Below are 16,324 nucleotides of genomic sequence, written 5' to 3'. Positions count from 1 at the left end.
AACTACCCATGCCCCTTCATGCCCTGGATCTTGTGTTCCTTCCCTCCTGGCATGTTCTTTCTCCATGTCCCTCCTCTATCTGGCCAACTTCTCCTCATTCTTAAAGATTCAGGTCAAGCAGCACCTCTTGCTGATGTCTTTCGTAGATGTCACAACAGAGTTAGGAGGCCTTCCTCCTGCCTCTCCCTGTACCCTGTGCTTCCCCATCACAGCCTTTCTCATTCTGCTTCTACCCAACTGGTCCCCCATCAGAGTGACCCAGGGACTATCTTATTCATCTTTGCATCTGAATACTTTAAATAATTTCAATTAAAATTCACTTTAAATAAATGTATTGGGGTGATAGAGGAGGACCCTTGAGACTGTTTCTGGGGCATCTCCTTCCTTCAAGCTACTCCAGGAGGAGCTCTGCTCCTCTCTGCTGAAGATACCTCCACCAAGACACATCGTCACTGTTGTGCACGCCTGCTGTGGGCTCAGCTGTGAAGGACCCAACAGGGACAACATCCAAACCCAAGAGCTCCCAGTCATCCTTCTTACCTCCATGGCTCAGACATAGCCCTGGGGTTGCCAGGCCACCCACCTGGCCCAGTTTATGTGAATCCACTTGTTTTTACTCTAATGACACTCCCACTTTTAATGGGATTTACACCAAAAGACATACCCGATTTCAAACGTATACAGAAAACATGCTTGAATGCTTTTCTACAAACAATATGCTGCGTGCAAGCCAACAGACTTGGGTAAGCAGGTGATAATAGACATGAAAAGACTGAGGCTCTAGAACGCCCACTGGAGATGACCCATGCCTCTCTGCTCTACTCCATGTCACCCAGACATCCAGGAGCTACTGCATTCTTAAACACTCCAAAGAAAGAGGTTCCTTAGTCAGCCCCCCGTCGCCTGGTAGGGAGATTCTCCTTTATATCAAGCCTTTGTCTCTCCTGCTGCAGTTTCTGCACACTTGCCTTGCTTGTTGTCCTGGGGAAGCTGGTGGGCAGTCCTGTGCATGCACACCCCTGGCCCCTCATCCTTGTACACACTCCCTTTCTTCCCCTAAGTGCTACGTGTGCTGCATGAGTGAGCAGCCCCCAAAGAGCCGCACGTGCCTGCAGGACAACTCCTGAGCCCTGACGTTGAGGCCCCAGCTCAGACCTCTGGAGCCCCAGGAAGAAATCTCAGGCTTGCCCCAGTGTGATGCAAACAATGGTTTTCACTCTTAGCTGTTAACAGAAGATTGGCTTAATTTTGTTTTTTGTACTGGGGAACACATACTCTTTGAACAAGAAGAGGGGCACTGAGAGACAGCCTGGTGTACCTAAAGGAGCCTAATCATAATCACTCCTTGGACAAACCAGCTAATGCTTGCCCCTAGGTTCGCTCAGCCATGAGGGTTTCCACTCAGTGTTACCAATAACCCTCCAGGCAGACGGCTGGGCACCAACTGCATTCTAGTGATCCACAGAGGGAACTTTCGGTCTTCACTGGAGGGAGGCTGGGCAGGTTGTCACTGCCTTGGTGGCTGGGGCTGTGTCATCATGGCGTCCCACCATCTTGGCTGGTGTGGCCCACCGTGTCTGCTCTGCCTGACTCTGCATGTTGCCTCACCTCACTCCTTGCTTCCGTTCCTCTAGCCTCCATCCCTGAGGCTTCCTTAGGCAGCTGAGATACGAGAATAAGCAGGCCCTCGTGGTAACCAGGCAGGCACTGGCTCACACCCACCGCTTGATCAGCACACCTGAGGTGACTCGCACTGAGAGTGCTGGCACCATTGCCTTGGGGTTTTTCTTCTTTGAAGGTGACCAGAGGGTCCTAGTGCACAACACAGAAGTGTGGGAGAGGTGACACCCTGTGGAGTGAACTTCAGCCAGTGAGAGATGGGACTCAGCAGATAGGTTTCCTCCCTCCGGCTATGGGCTGGTTGGTGAGGCAGTATTTCAGGGGTCCTCTCTGAAGACTGAACAGTCAGCTGTGATAGGTGTAAGGCCACGGCCCTTCTATCTGCTCTCCCCTCCCTTCTGGGGCCTTGGAATTGCCCTCCCTGAGTTAGCACGGAAGCCTTGCCTGGGGCTCTGTTTCCCAGGGAGCCCGGCCTAAGACAACTCTTAAACTTCCTGTGTGTTAAACACCCTGTGTATGTGTGTTATTTCAAATCCTTAGAAAAATAAATCCTTTCCAGATGAACACTGAAGCCTTGGGGAAGGGGTAGAGAGGAGGAAATAACTTGCCCAAGAACACCCAGCTAGTAAGTAGATAATTGAAACTTTAGCTTAAGTCTGTCTAACATCAAGATTGTGCTCTTTCAGAACATGAGCACTGAAGGCAGACAGACCGCGGCTTAAACGCTGGCTCGAAGCTGTGTGATCTTTGGCAGGTTTCTTAACCTCTCTGACTCTCCATTTCTTCCTCTGTGTAAGTGACAGATTTAGGCGTGGCGACCTCTGAGGTCTCTTCTAGTTGGGACAACAGCAGCCCTGAGGCTTTGCAGTTACAGCCTCTGAAACGTTCCTGTGCAGCTCAGGGAAGGAGTCACACAGAATGGATTCAGGCCTTAGGACTACTGCAATCCCAGGTGAACAGCTTGTCAGACATATCAAAGCATCGAACCTGGAGAAGGCGGGGTCCCAGTGTCACCCGCTCCTGCCCAGGATCAACCCCAGTGGCATTCAGACAGCCTGCTAGCTGGAGTGTTCTTCTCATTCTTCAGACTTCAGCTGGTGCCTCATTTCCCAAGGGAAGCCTTCCCTCCCCTAACCCCTTCACACTCAAGGCTGCACCCCGCTCCCCTCTAGATGCTCTCTCACAGCTCCTTCTGCTTCGCCTGCCTTGCACTTAGCACAGTTTGAAACTATATATTAATGTGATCACTCATTAATCTCTGTCTCTTACTGGTAAGATTCATGAAGGCAATGTCCATGTTTATTTTGTCTCCCATTGTATCTCCAATGTCTAGAATAGTGGAAGGTGTTCAATAAATATTTATTGAATGAATGGGTTAAGTAGTTAATTAATTAATACTATGTAGCCAAGTCTTGATGAGACTAAAGCAGAAGCATTGTAGCTTAAAAGCCGATCTGGGGGTGAATGTTGAGATCCTTGTCTGATTGTCCAAGGCATTCAGTATGTAGCTGCATGTCCTTGAGTCCCAGACTCTTTTCCTCTCCTGCCAGTCCATGTTACAGCTCATTAGGGGGCTGATAAGGGGATGGCTGTGCACTGACTCTGACATCCCTGAAGTCACCCCACCCATCACCAGGCAGCCCAAGGGGACTCAAGGTTACCAAGTACGTCGCTAAGAGGGGAAGGAAGAGGCCTGGCATTTCAGCTTTCTGGATTCCTCCACAGTGGAATCCAAACAAGAAGACTGTTTCAGGAGGGAGCCTGGGACTGCAGAGAAAAGCGGCACATCCTTTTCCGCTGAAGCATGAGCATCAGCAGCAGGGTGGGCTTGAGTCTCAAAGACGGCAGATGGCTCCCTGCAGAGGTCTCCAGCCCCCACCCCGCCCCTGTGAGAGGCTTCCAGGGCTCCCTAGGCTTCTGCAGCCTCCTGCTGATCGGTCAGCCCCCTGTTTGCAAGCCTCTCCCTGTGAGCAAGGCCTCCCTTCTGAACCAACTCACTCTGTACTCCAATACACTGGACCCGGTTCCCTGAACAAGTCTTGTTGTGTCCCCCAGTGCTGGGTCATTGCAAATGCTGTCTATACTGCCAGGCAAACTCCTACGCACCCTCCCTCCTCAGCTCTTAAATACCTCTTCCACGCTCTTGTCTCTACAGAACTTTTCATAATGCATTGTCAAGGACCGCTTATTTAATACCCCAACTAAGATTTTTGTCCTTGAAGACTAGGACTTCAAAAATTCATCTTATCTCCCAAATTTGGTACAGATAAAGGGTTAAAATCATATTAACTCGGTAGATAAAGAGAAGGGAGAAAAGAAGGAAGGAAAGAAAAAAAGGAAGCAAGGGTGGCAGGGAGGGAGGTGTGGAGGGAGGGAGGAAGTAAAGGAAGGAGAGACGGAAGAGCCTGGATCTACGTGCACCTTTCGTGGTGACATCAAAGTCCAGCTGAGATAGTGCGCTGCCCGTGGGAGGAATGTGGGCTCTGGAGAGAGACAGATCAGGGTTCAAATCCCAGCCCTGTCTCAGAGTCATTCAAGCTCTCTGCTGGCTCATTTGTAAAGTGGGGTAACACCGAGCTAAAGGCACGTTTCTAGGGCGTGAGAGAGAGCGGAGGTAAAGCACCTTGCCCTCTGGCACTTGCCGGATGCTGCAGGGGCTCTTTCTGCACTTGGAAAGCACAGAGAGGCAAAGAGGCTGGTTCAAGGTCACACTAAGGAGCCAGGTCTGTGCTGTCTGCACTGGGTACCCATCACCTATCCTGACCATAAAGACTCGGTTATGGAAATATGGACAGGGAATTAGTAATGACTTAATTAATTTTCACAGGTGGAAATAGTGTATACCAAGAAAACATGAGATTTCCCCCTGGAAGGACTTTCTCCATTCTTGTTCTGACCTAACAGATGACTTTCTATGATGTTCACCTGCATTTTAATCAAGTCTCCACACTCACCCTGAAAACCTACAGCCTGTCCAGGTGCACCTTGGCCCTGGGTCTATAAAAGCACATTAACCATAGCAGAAAAGAATACAAGAAGGAACAAAATAACCGTAACTGTGACCAACTCCTCTGACAGTCGATTCCTTTTCCCCTCTTATTTAACCATGTCTCTCTTGACAGCACCTCTCAGATGTCAAAGTCAAGTGACGTGGGTGTGTTCCACTCTCCCAGGACGTGTCTAAGCTCTGCCAGGGCGTGCTCATGAGCAAGAAAATAATCAGAACAAACGAAGAGCACCCGGATTATCCAAGCATGGGACCCAAACTTGCTAATCTGGGCTAATTGGCCAAAACCTCCATTACCTGTTACAGGTGCAGTCCTGGGAGAGCCACGGGCCAGGAATCTTGGTGGTCTTACTCACCAATGCATATCACCATTGCCTAGGGTCAGTGCCAGCTCAGTAAATATTTGTGCAATGAGTGGACAAATAAATGACAAATGCATGAATGATTGACTGACTGAATAAATGGAAGGTTCATGAGCATACAGCACAACCTTATGCTCTTTCGTCTCCCTCCCCAGCCCACCTCCATCCAAATCACCTGTTCTTTCCTTACCCTAGCGATCAGCTCCCCGACCATTCCTGTCCAGGTGCCATTGGCCTCAGGAACACCGTACACACCATCCCCGACCAGGCGGATCTTGTAGTTGAACCGCAGGATCTCCGCCAGCTCCTTGAGCATGTCCACACAGAAGCCCTCGTAGCGGTCATTGCCTTCCATCTCCTGGTGGTTCCCCTTCAGCATTAAATACGGGTTTTCCTGCAGCAAAACTGGGCAGCTGTCATTCTCACCTTAGCCCTGGTGTCTCAGCCACAGGGGATGGTGGGGCTGGGGACGCAGGAGGTTGGGGAGAAGACGGGGGAGAAGGAGGGAAGTGGCTTGGGTGATGGGCTACTTCGGAGGTGGCAATTAGCTTCCCTCCCCGACTTCAAGGCACTTCTCATGCCAGGAATACACAATGGTTCCACTGTGAGAGGGTCAAGCTGAAGCCCCTCTACCTTATTGAAGGTCAACATCTGACTCCACCTCTATTTCATCCCTTCCATGTTTTTTCTTCTTTTTGTTTATTCTACACAGGCCTATCACTGGGCGTTATGAGATACAAGGATGCTGACAAGAGAGCAGGCTAGGGAAGAACAGGTACTGAACAGCTGCACCCCAAGGCAGAGCATGTCCAGCCATGAGAGTGCCGGGGAGAGGGATGGGTCTCTCCTGTGAAATGTCCAGAGAAGTTTCCATGGAAGAGCTGGATCTAAGCTGGGCTCTGGGAATGACAGAACACTGACAGATGGAAGTGGTGTGAATGGAGGGCATCATGGGCAGGGGAAAGGCATGGTCAAGGGCATACCCCGAGTAAGAAGGAGCATGGCCTATTCAGGGGACAATAGATCCTCCATGTTGTTGGAACATGGGTTGTGTGGAGGGGTGAAGTGGGAGCATAAATTTAGAAAGACGAATTAGGATCAACATGGGCCTTGGCTGCCAGGACAAGGTGAATGGACATCACACATATATAGGAGGGAAGCACTGAGGGTTTTAAAGACTTAGGGCTATGATTAAAGAATATTAAATAATAAGAGAGAGAACATCTGGGGGTGAGGACAGACCATCTCCTGATATGGGACACTGAGTCCTGAGCCATGACTTGACTCAGGTTGGACGGGAGAGACCTGGAAGAGACACAGAGAGGGTCAGGCTTGATGACAGGTTGGGTGTTGGGTGCAGAAGGTAGGGGTCCTCAGATCCTTGGAGCCCGGGTGGATGACCAAGGATGGGGTCATCACTGCCAGGGATGGTTTGGAATGGAAGAGGATTTGGAACATGTTGAATCTGAGGTGCTGGTAGGCTCTCCAGAAGGAAACGCCCAACTGAATGCTTAAAATGTGGAGTGAGGACAGGACTGAGGCAGGGATTGGGAGGCCTCTGTAGAGTGGTGATGGCTGAAGCTGCAGGACCAGTGAAGCCATCGAGGGAGAAGAATGGAGGAAGGACAGAGAGGGATAAGAAGAGGCCTTTGTCCTTGAGAAAAGACAGAAGAAAGATAAGACCCTGATCTTAGAGGATGGGAAAATGAAGAGTGGCCATAGAAGACAAACCAGAAGCAGCCAGAAAAGCTGAAAATCAGGGGAATATGGTCAAGAAAGTCCAGAAGGAAGGAGTTCCAAAAAGGAGAATGCAGACACTCTGGAACACACAGAGATGAAGCAGGGCTGTGAGAGGACACCGGGGTCAGGCGTCACTGGTGGCCTCTTGAAGGCAGATTCAGTGGGGATGGCAGAACTCGGCAGGATTGGGGGGTGAAGGTGAAGGAGAGGTACACAAGTGAGAGTGGAGCAGCATCTTGAGAAGTCAGGAGATAACGGAAGGCGGGCAGATCTCCCCTTCACCCAACTTCTCTGAGTCACGTCTCTCTCCGAGCTTCAGTTTCCCATCTGCAAAGAACTAGGCTGGAGGATCTTCAAGTGTCCACTAAGCCCAGGATTCATGATTCCCTAAATTGCAGGGAGCTGGAAGGGTACAAAGGTGTAGGTAAGGTGGTGATGATGGTGTCTTAGGATGGGAAGAACCAGAGTATATTTGGAGGTAGAAAGGGAGGAATCCCTCTAAAAGGACAAATGAGAGAAGGAAGACAGAGAAGTGCTAGTAGGTGGAGCAAGGTCCCAGGATGTGGTGGAAGGAGACAGAGTCAGGGTGAGTGTGAGGCTGGGCAGTGGGCTGGAGGTAAGGGAGAGAACATGGATGTGGATACAGAGAGGAGGTGAGGAGGTCAGAAGTGAGGGAACCCATGTCACCCCCAGAGTTGTGTTGGGGGCAGGTGGGAGTGAAGGCTTGGAGTGTGGAAAGGTCTGGCAGAACTGCTCAGGGCATATGATAGGGCGTGAACAAGAGATGAGCACAGGGACTGCTGAGGCCCAGCTGAAGCCAGGGGGCTGAATGCAGATTGGTAGCCGGGAGCAGGGATTCCAAGGACAGTTGGACTTGGGGACAGGCATGAGGTGAGATGGCTGAGCATCAGGACAGAGACCATTCTAGAAGCTCAGAGAGAGAAGTGCTGAAATGCTGATTAGCTGTGCTCAAGCTGGAAGGCGCTTCTGGGTTGGGGAGATGGAGAGCTGAGAGACCAGAGGTCACGAGGTCAGTTTTGTGGGTGTGATGAAGTGGGAGCAGGGAAGGTAGAAGGTTGTGTGGCAGGGAGAGGAAGCTGCGAGTTGAAGGTTCTGATTCACGATCAAATCCACTGTCCCGTCAATGACATGGGGCCAGTCTCCCTGCCTTCCAGGCATGCTGTCCTCAGCTCAGGGGCTTCTCTCTGCCCCAACAGCCCTCCCTCCCTTCTTCTGCCTAACCTGACTCATCCCTGTCCTTGGGGTCCCATCACCTCCTCCTACACCAACCCCCTTCTCAGAACTCCTACTGCACTCCCGGCCAGGGCTCCACACAACCATCCTCCGTCTTCCTAGTTGTGCCCGTTCCCAGGTGGAATGTAAGCAGACTGACTCCTCCCCTCTTTGGTGCCCCCACCTGGCTCCAGCATTAAGCACTTGTTACCTGTGTGAGTGAAAAGTGTTGAAATGGCCTCATGGATGGGGCTTGGCTGGGGTTCCCTCTCTAGGTTGGCAACGTCCCAGGGTATCTTTAATTATCTCAAGGAGTGTCACAGAATTCTCCCCAAACACTCTCTACTCTCAAGTTAACTTGCGCCACTGACATATTCAAAATAAACATACAAAGGGCGATCTTGGTGGGAGGAGACGTGTGTGAAAGCCCAAATGTCAGAGAGGTCGGGGCTCGCTGCTCTTTCTTTGGAAGATGCGGGGCTGAGCGCTGGCCTGGAGCAGGAACCCCCATCCGGGCCGGAGTGTTGGGAGATGGAAGGCGGCCATGCAGGGAAAACATTTCGCACGGGGTCTGACGTGGAGTGTGTGTTCCAGAGAGGGGGAGCTGCGGTTAATTCTGCGTACTTGTTGGTGTTAACCAATAATCATCCACGTGTCCCAAGTGTACCCTGACACGAGCGGGAGACGACAGGGATCAGTGCTGAGTTTTAAGGGATAAATCATTCAGGATTACCATTTGCAAAGGCTAACCCACAAATGGTCACCAGGGACTGAATTAAGATAATCATTCCTGGGAGGAGTTATTGACTTGTTTTGGCCATCTTAGACACACATGCACAAAAAAGCATTGTTGTTTGAATTGTACTTACTAAGTTACCTAATGTCACCTGACACAAAAATGTCCTGCCCCCATCCCTCATGAACATACATGTGCATTTGCGAACAACCGTGGGTGCATGTGTGCATGCGTACACACACACACACGTTGACTTTTCTGTCAATGTCGCCGTGGGACTGTGCCAAAGCTCTGAGCACTGTCCAATTCCAGACCCTGAGAGGAACTCGGCGACATTCCCATCTTCCTCCCAAACTCCTGTGGGCTTTTAAGGGACATCCCCCACCCAGGAGGAAAGAATTCCTTCATTCAAATTCTAACTTCGAGCTCTTAGTTTGTGTCAGGCACCCAGTCTCTGAGGAGCTCTCATTCTAGTAGGGGAGGTGGAGCTATAAACAACAGCCTCTAACAGGAGAAATGCCACAACAGAGGTGGGTATAAAATGCTAGAGACGGGGGAGGCCAGGAGTCAGATTAGAGACGATTGCATGGAAGAGGTGACATATGAGCAGAGCTTTGAAGGGTGCGTAGGCATTTTCAGTTGGAATTAGGAATTAGGGGAAAGGGTATTCTGGGCAGAGGGAACAGCACATACAGAGGCAGGGAACAGCACGGTACAGTGAGGTGCTGGGCAGTCCGGTACCACCAGACCCCAAGTTGCATGGAGAGGAGGCAGGGATGGCAGGCTGGGTCTAATTATGAAAGGTATATATTCCAGGCTCAGGGGCGGTGGGTCCTGGGCAGCATCGAAGGACTGTAAGGAAGGAAATATCAGGACAATTCTGATTTTAGAATGAGCACCCTGATAGGAGGCGGGGGATAGACTGAGCCGGTGAGGAGGCAGCCTGTGAGGAGGCAGTGCTAGAGCTCAGGTGAAAGAGGCAGACGGGCCTAAGTCAGCACGTGGGCTTCGGGGATGGCTGGCAGGGGACGGACTCAAGAAAGCGTATGTCAGAGGTAGAGAGGACAGCGGGAGGGAAGACCCAGCAATCGTGCTGTGTGCTGCCCACCATCTCTGGGCTGGGACTGCAGCTGACTATGGCCCCAGCTCAGCCAGGCTCTCTACGTCTCAGCTGGGGTGGTGACACCACCACCTTCTAGTCTTTCCGACGTTTTCAAGTTGGTTCAGATAGCAAGGGTTGGAGCCGAGATGGGGAGTGTCTACAACCCTGGGAGCTGGAACTGCTCTGTCCATCCTTTGCTCTGGCTGTTCCCTTTGCCAGGAATGTTCCTTCCCCAAGGGCCACCTGGCTCTCGCCTCGCTCCCATCAGGTCCCTGCTCAAATTCCCCCTTCTCGGTGAGGCCCTGACCACCTGGTGTTCAGACCGCCTGTGCTCTCAGCACCCCCATCGCCCCTTCCTCAGCTCTCTCTCTTTCTGAGCACCTAGAACAGTGCCCAGCACACAGCAATGCCCCATAAATATTCACTCAACAAACGAACAACAATAATCAGTGACCCCCTGTCTCCTACCAAGTCAAGGGAAAACTCAACAGCCCACATTCACGTTCCTAAGACTATGGACCCAACCCCCTTTTCTGGCTTTATGCCTCTCCTCTCTCTACCAACGCCCATTTCCTGGGAAAACCTGCACTTTTCAGCATTTCCCGACACCCAAAAACACTCTCCTCATTCTCTTCTCCCTCTCTATCTCTCCCTGTCTTTTGGAGTCCAACTTTAAACGTCCCTTCTTGTCCTAAGGCTTTGCTGACCTCCCCGATGGGATGGGACCCCCTCTCTTTCAATCCCGTGGTGCTAGGTATGCGCCTCTTTCCCAGCTTTTATCCCACTCTGCTTCCAGTGCATCAGTAATTCCAGTCCAGGGTTCCTGGGTCCCAGGAGTTCATGAAGGTAGTGATGGAGGTCCCTGAGCTCTTTCTATTATCTCAAAACCCCTAAAAGAAACAGACATGTTTGCAGACCTTGCACATTTAGCTACGATAAGGCTGAGCAGGCTAACGAATACATCAAGTTGCTGCTTTGGGCTGGAATTATATCAGTGTAGCAACACTGGTTATCTCCTGCTGATAAGACGCTGTGCCAGGCAGGGAAATATGCTTTTGATTAGTTAAAAGGGAAGAGGGGAGAAGAACAAATTAATTATTGCTTAATACATGCAGTTGGTTTAATTGGTTAAAATCTTTTAAAACATGAGCTCTTCGGGGGGAAGAGGAAGAACCCCTTGGCTGGGAATGCACTTTGATTCATGCCACCTACTAAATTAGAACCTCTCTGAGGATAGAGACTGAGTCTTACTCATCTTTGTGTCTCCAGGAATGAGCACATGCCTGGCACATGGGGAGAAGGGCTTGGTAACTGTTGAAGAGAACTGAGTCTAATAGAAAAGGCAGATGGTCCCCTGCCCCATAGATTTAGAACTCTCTTCTCCACCTGGAAATGAAGAACCAGGCCATGAAAACCCACCAAAATTCAGGTGACCACTGCAGGGGGGCATTTTGCACGTGATAGGAACCAAGCAAGGCAGGCTGTTGTGAAAGAGTTGGGGGCCACCCTGATGGACTGGATCCAGCCCCCAGCTGGGCTTCTCCCACCTGTATCATAAGGTCCCCTTCCCGTGGCCATGCACAGCTGCCCCGGCTGTCAGGGTGCCCCTGGAAGAGGTATCCACAACCATGTGGTATCTCTCCAGCCCATTCCTCTTCCCCACCTGCTTTGGAACTCATCAAATATCACTTCCATATGCAACAGAGACTTGAGTTTAATTACACTATCACGAATTGGCCTCGGTGCTGTGATTAGAGCTCCCATCTTCTGTTCACGGGGAAGCCTGGTGTACCTGGAGCCAGAGGAGGCACCCTGGGGAGCTGCAGCTAGGAGGCCTGGGTGCACCCCGCTTACCAGGATGGTGGTGACGACCAGGGTGGTATTGAAGAGACTGTCGGAGATGTTGGAGGCGTAGAGACGGCTGTCCATGCTGAGGCCGTCTGCCACGTGCCACTGGCCAATCTGAGGAGACCAAGAAGAGAGGGCTGGGAAGAAATAGGGGGGCAGGAGGAGGCTGGGGAGCTGGGGAGCTGAGGTCCTGCAGTCCTCCAGGGCCGGAAGGAGCTGAGAGGCCAGTGCCCTGCCCCCGGGTGGGCTATGTATATGTAAGCCACAGAAGGAGGGAGGGATATGAGTATGGAGTAGAGGGGCTGGACCGGGACAGGGGTACTGTTACATAGGGTTGGGGGAGTGAGGGAGGGGTGGGAGACCTGTGAGAAGAAGGAAAGAAAGGGGTAAAGACTTGGGAGAGGTGGAAAAGGAAAATGGAAAAGCAAATCAGGAATGGAATGCTGTTCAGGGAAGTTCTCTTACACAGAAGGGAGTGAAACATGTGGAATGGCATTATCTTTTTTTTTTTTCTTGAGGAAGATTAGCCCTGAGCTAACTGTTGCCAATCCTCCTCTAATGTCTGAGGAAGACAGGCCCTGAGCTAACATCCATGTCCATCTTCCTCTACTTTATATGTGGGATGCCTGCCACAGCCTGGCTTGCCAAGCAGTGCCATGTCCGCACCTGGGATCCAAACCAGTGAACCCCAGGCCGCCGAAGCGGAACGTGCGCACTTAACTGCTGCACCACCAGGCCGGCCCCCAGAATAGCATTATCTTGAGGCAGGAAGGAGCCACAGAGCTCTTTGGCTTCAGCCTGCCTTCAATAATTCTGATGACCTAAGTAAGGATCAGAACGGTATACTGGAGAGAACTAGCATATACTGGGCTCTTCAATATGTGTTTTCTGAATGGCTCAGTTGAACGAATGAACCAAAAAGGGAAGACCCATGTTCTAGTGCTGGTTGATTCCCTTGCTAGCTGCTAGAACTTAGGCAAGTTGCTTAAATCTTTCCAAGTCTGTTTCCCCACTGAGAAATGGGGATGGACATGTTTGCCCTACCTTCTTCTCAGAGCCAACTGAGATCATAAATGCCCCAATCTGTCGTTATATTATTCAGCCAGACCCAGGAGCATGGATCTCAACTGTGTAACCTCAGAAAAGTTACTGAACCTCTCTGAGCATGCTTCCTCATCTGTAAAATGGGAATAATAGAAAGTTCATTGGGTTATTGTGAGATGTATTTAATTGACACTCAATAAATGCCATTTTCCTTCTGCTTCCCTCTTGTCTTGACTTCTAGGAAAAGAAAATCCACGACTTAGTTCCTCATTCTAGAAAGTCACTTAAACCTAAACGTAACATTATTGGGTTTTTAGATGGTCTGTTTGTTTTCCCAGCGAGCCTTTTTATAAATACATCTGTGTGTGTGTGACACCAATATATTTCTACTAGCTGGAGTCCCTGGCAAATCATTTCTGTTGCTGAGTGTTTGAGGTGAGCAGCCAGGAGAGATGGCTGACAGCTGGCTGGAAATCCAGTGAAATGCACACGTCTGCCTCTGCCAGGCATCTCCAGGCACCAGCAGCAGCTTCCCTGGAAAACTCTGACAGGTTCCCTGTAGCTCTGCTCACCAGAGCTGGGCTCTGGGTTCCTTTTGTGGAAGCTCCAACAGCAATAAAGACACATCTCACCCTTGGTCCCCACTCCCACCCCATGGGGCCAGAGGGTTGAGGGTCATGGGGAGCAGTGACCGTCTCCCTGACATCATGGTCTGGAGCTTGAAGAGGGAAGGGCCAAGCTAGGGCCACCCCGGCCCATGAGCTGGGAGCTCTTACAGCCTCCAGTTCCAAGCAGGAGCCCGCTGGTCTCTACAGGTGAGCCTTTCACCTGCCAAAGGGGAGATGACCACAAACTCCTCTCCAAGCCTCCGGGAGGACGCCAACTGGAGGGGACTGGGCAGCTTTCTCCATCTCTGTGAGGGCAGGATGCTCCCGTACATGCTCATGTTCATTTTTAGTTTATAAGCAGTGTCTCATGCATATCTCCACGGAAAACCCCATCTGACAGATAAAGAAACTGATGCCAAAATAAAAGAGCCCACTCAACTCAAGGTCACCTCGTCCACCAGAGGAGAGGCCTGAGCTTAACCCCTGTGCTCTTAGCTCCAGATGAGTCTTCCCAAGGAAGCTTTCAAGGCCATCCTGTCTGGCTCTTCCAACCGCACACCGTTTACCTGTCCGTCTCCCCCACCTGCCTGTGTGGGGCTGGCCTCTCTATGCTCACGTCCTAGCCCCTTGCTCAGGGTCTGGTACTTGGGAGCAGGGGAAGTCATCATTTCAATCGCAGCTTGCTGCTGTGGCGGAGGCCCAGGCAGAAGGTGGCTCCTCCTCTGGCTCTCTGGGGCGCCCACTGTCTCTCCAAGCCTGAGCTGCCCCCTCCTCCTCTCTCTCTGTAGGGGAAGGGGTGGGGAGGATGAGGGATGAGCTGGTAGATTTTCAAGAGAAAGGGGCAAGGAGAACAACAGTTGCCAGACACCCACTGAGCTAGATGTGTTCCACCATCTCCCTGAATTCTCCCACCAACCTTGTGGACTAGTGACGGGTTTTTATTTTATTTGTAAGGAAATTGAGGCTTCAAGAGGTTTAATGGCTTGAACTCAGAGCTGTCTGACTCCTAAATCCAAGGTCTCTCCTGCTGTCTCCTGGGTGGGGTGCCAACGTGCCCTCCACATAAGCAGGCCTCCCTAACCAGAGAAAGGCTTGAAGGGGCCTCAGCCATGCCGCCAGAATCCTGATCACAGAGCTTTTTCCTGCTGGGTTTTGATACTCCACAAAGTCAGGTGAAATGACTCTCTCCTCGGAGGCTCAGGTTCCCTGTCTTCAAAATGGAAGGAATTTGCTCCTGATGGTCTCCTAGGGTGGGAAGGGCCAGATTTGGCCAGAAGGACATAAAGAACAATGGGGTTGGATGTCATTATTTGGATGTTTGGGACATGATTGAACTTTCTTAGAGTCCTATGTGTCACCTAAATGTGCACATCACACCAAAAGGGCAGGCTGGACCTCAGCTCCCCACTCCCCGCCACGACTTTCCCACCCCCACTGTTCTCAGTGGACCCAATTCTCGAAACTGCCTGCCCCAGCCCCGACTCCCTGGTCTTACCCGAGCCAAGAGATAGGCTTCCACAAAAGCCAGGGACAGAAATGATTTACCCAGAGCCAGATCTGACAGCTTGAGCAATGCAACCTCCCCTCCACCTCTGGGGACATGGCAAAGAGACTAATTAGCCCCTCAGCTCCAGTTGGGAAATGAATCTCCCACCCACCCTCCCATTAGCCCCCAAGAAATTAATAAACTCATCAGATCCAACAAAGCGGCTTGGCAGTTATTAGCCAGTGCAATCTAATTGCAGGAAGGCAGTGGGAGGGCAGGCAAGACAGAGCCAGGCGCCCTGGGATACAGGCTAATTGCCCCACCCACTGGGCACCTTCCATGCCACACACATGCCGGGGGTGGGCAGGAGATACAGCTCTCATCACTGACAATCTGTGGCTCTGCCTCCAGCCAAATTCCCTTGCTCCACCCCGCTGACACCTGCCCCAAAACCTCCTGCAGGGACAGCTGTTTTATAAGCCTCTTCCACATGCCCACATGTGTGAGCTTGATGATGCTTCCAATAATGTCTTTCTGCGGCCCTCTCTGTACTTTCTGTCGCTCCCACTTGCGTAGTCTTTCCACCAGTTTAGAGGCCCCAGAGGCTGCCGTGAAGGGAGGGGAGGGTATGGACTTGTACAACGCCACTGCTAGCCTACACAGCAACTTAATGCTGGTGCACAGCTGGGCATGCTGGATTTCAGCCTCTCCTTGCCCTTGGGCATCGCACAATCTGCACCACGAATGCACTCGCCCCGGGGCTGGAAGACCTGGGTTTAACCTGGCCTCTCTGCTTATAAGCTGTGTGACCTCAGGTAAGTTACTGAATCCCTCTGAGCCTCAGTTTCTCCCATCTATAAAATGGGGGTTAAAATGTTAATTATTACCTCATAGGGTTCTTAAGAAGATTAAATGAGATGGTGTGTGTGCAAAGTGCTAGGTAGTATCCATCAATTTAATTTTTAATGCCATTGTCTGAAACAGAAGGTGAGATCTCTTCTGGGCCCGACAAAGGGCTTTGCAGTGTGGACTTTAGTTTATCAGACAGATTAGACGAGTGTTTCAAAGTCTGGTTCCCGGACCAGCAGTTTTGGTGTTAGAAATGCAAATTCTTAGGCCCCATTCCAGACTGACTGAATCAGAAACTCTAGGAGGGCCCAGCGACGTGTGCTGCAGCAAGCCTTCCAGGTGATTCTGACGCCGGATGGATGAGAGACAGCAACGCAGACGACAAACGGTTGACAGGACAAGGCAAGGGTGGAGAAATCGAGTGACTGAGTGCCGACCAGTGGTGATCTGGGAAATGTTTAGAAACTGGCTCTCCAGAAAAAAAAGACCCTGATTGGCAGCATTTGCTGATTTCTGTGGTATAAACACTCCCACTATGGCTGATTCCAGCTACTAATGTGACATCACTGAGCACAGAGACGTGCAGCGGGGTCTTGCTCACCGGGGCAAGTGGGCGCCAGCACGACCCAGGGTGCCAACTGTGCTCACAGGGGCGGGCTCTGCACCAGGCACGAGAGTTTATGCACACG

General features: G+C 51.2%; 1 protein-coding gene across 15 annotated transcripts in view; it reads right to left on the bottom strand.

Annotated features, from left to right (window-relative positions):
* Window positions 1-16,324, bottom strand: part of GRIK4 (glutamate ionotropic receptor kainate type subunit 4) — a 413,900-nt gene that overhangs the window by 71,041 nt on the left and 326,535 nt on the right. For 13 of the 15 annotated variants that reach the window (XM_023645003.2, XM_070273803.1, XM_070273805.1 and 10 more), the window contains 2 exons: window positions 11,655-11,762; window positions 5,180-5,383 (listed from right to left, as the gene is read on the bottom strand). In XM_023645003.2, coding sequence (XP_023500771.2) covers window positions 5,180-5,383; window positions 11,655-11,762 — 312 coding nt within the window. The remainder of the gene's footprint in view (window positions 1-5,179; window positions 5,384-11,654; window positions 11,763-16,324) is intronic. The other 2 variants (XM_023645006.2, XM_070273806.1) reach the window with 1 other exon arrangement.

The sequence above is a fragment of the Equus caballus genome, chromosome 7 (genome assembly GCF_041296265.1).
Source record: "Equus caballus isolate H_3958 breed thoroughbred chromosome 7, TB-T2T, whole genome shotgun sequence".
Classification (NCBI taxonomy): Eukaryota; Metazoa; Chordata; class Mammalia; order Perissodactyla; family Equidae; genus Equus; species Equus caballus.
The sequence above is the reverse complement of the archived record's forward strand: the minus strand, read 5'-3'. Positions and strand labels throughout refer to the sequence as shown.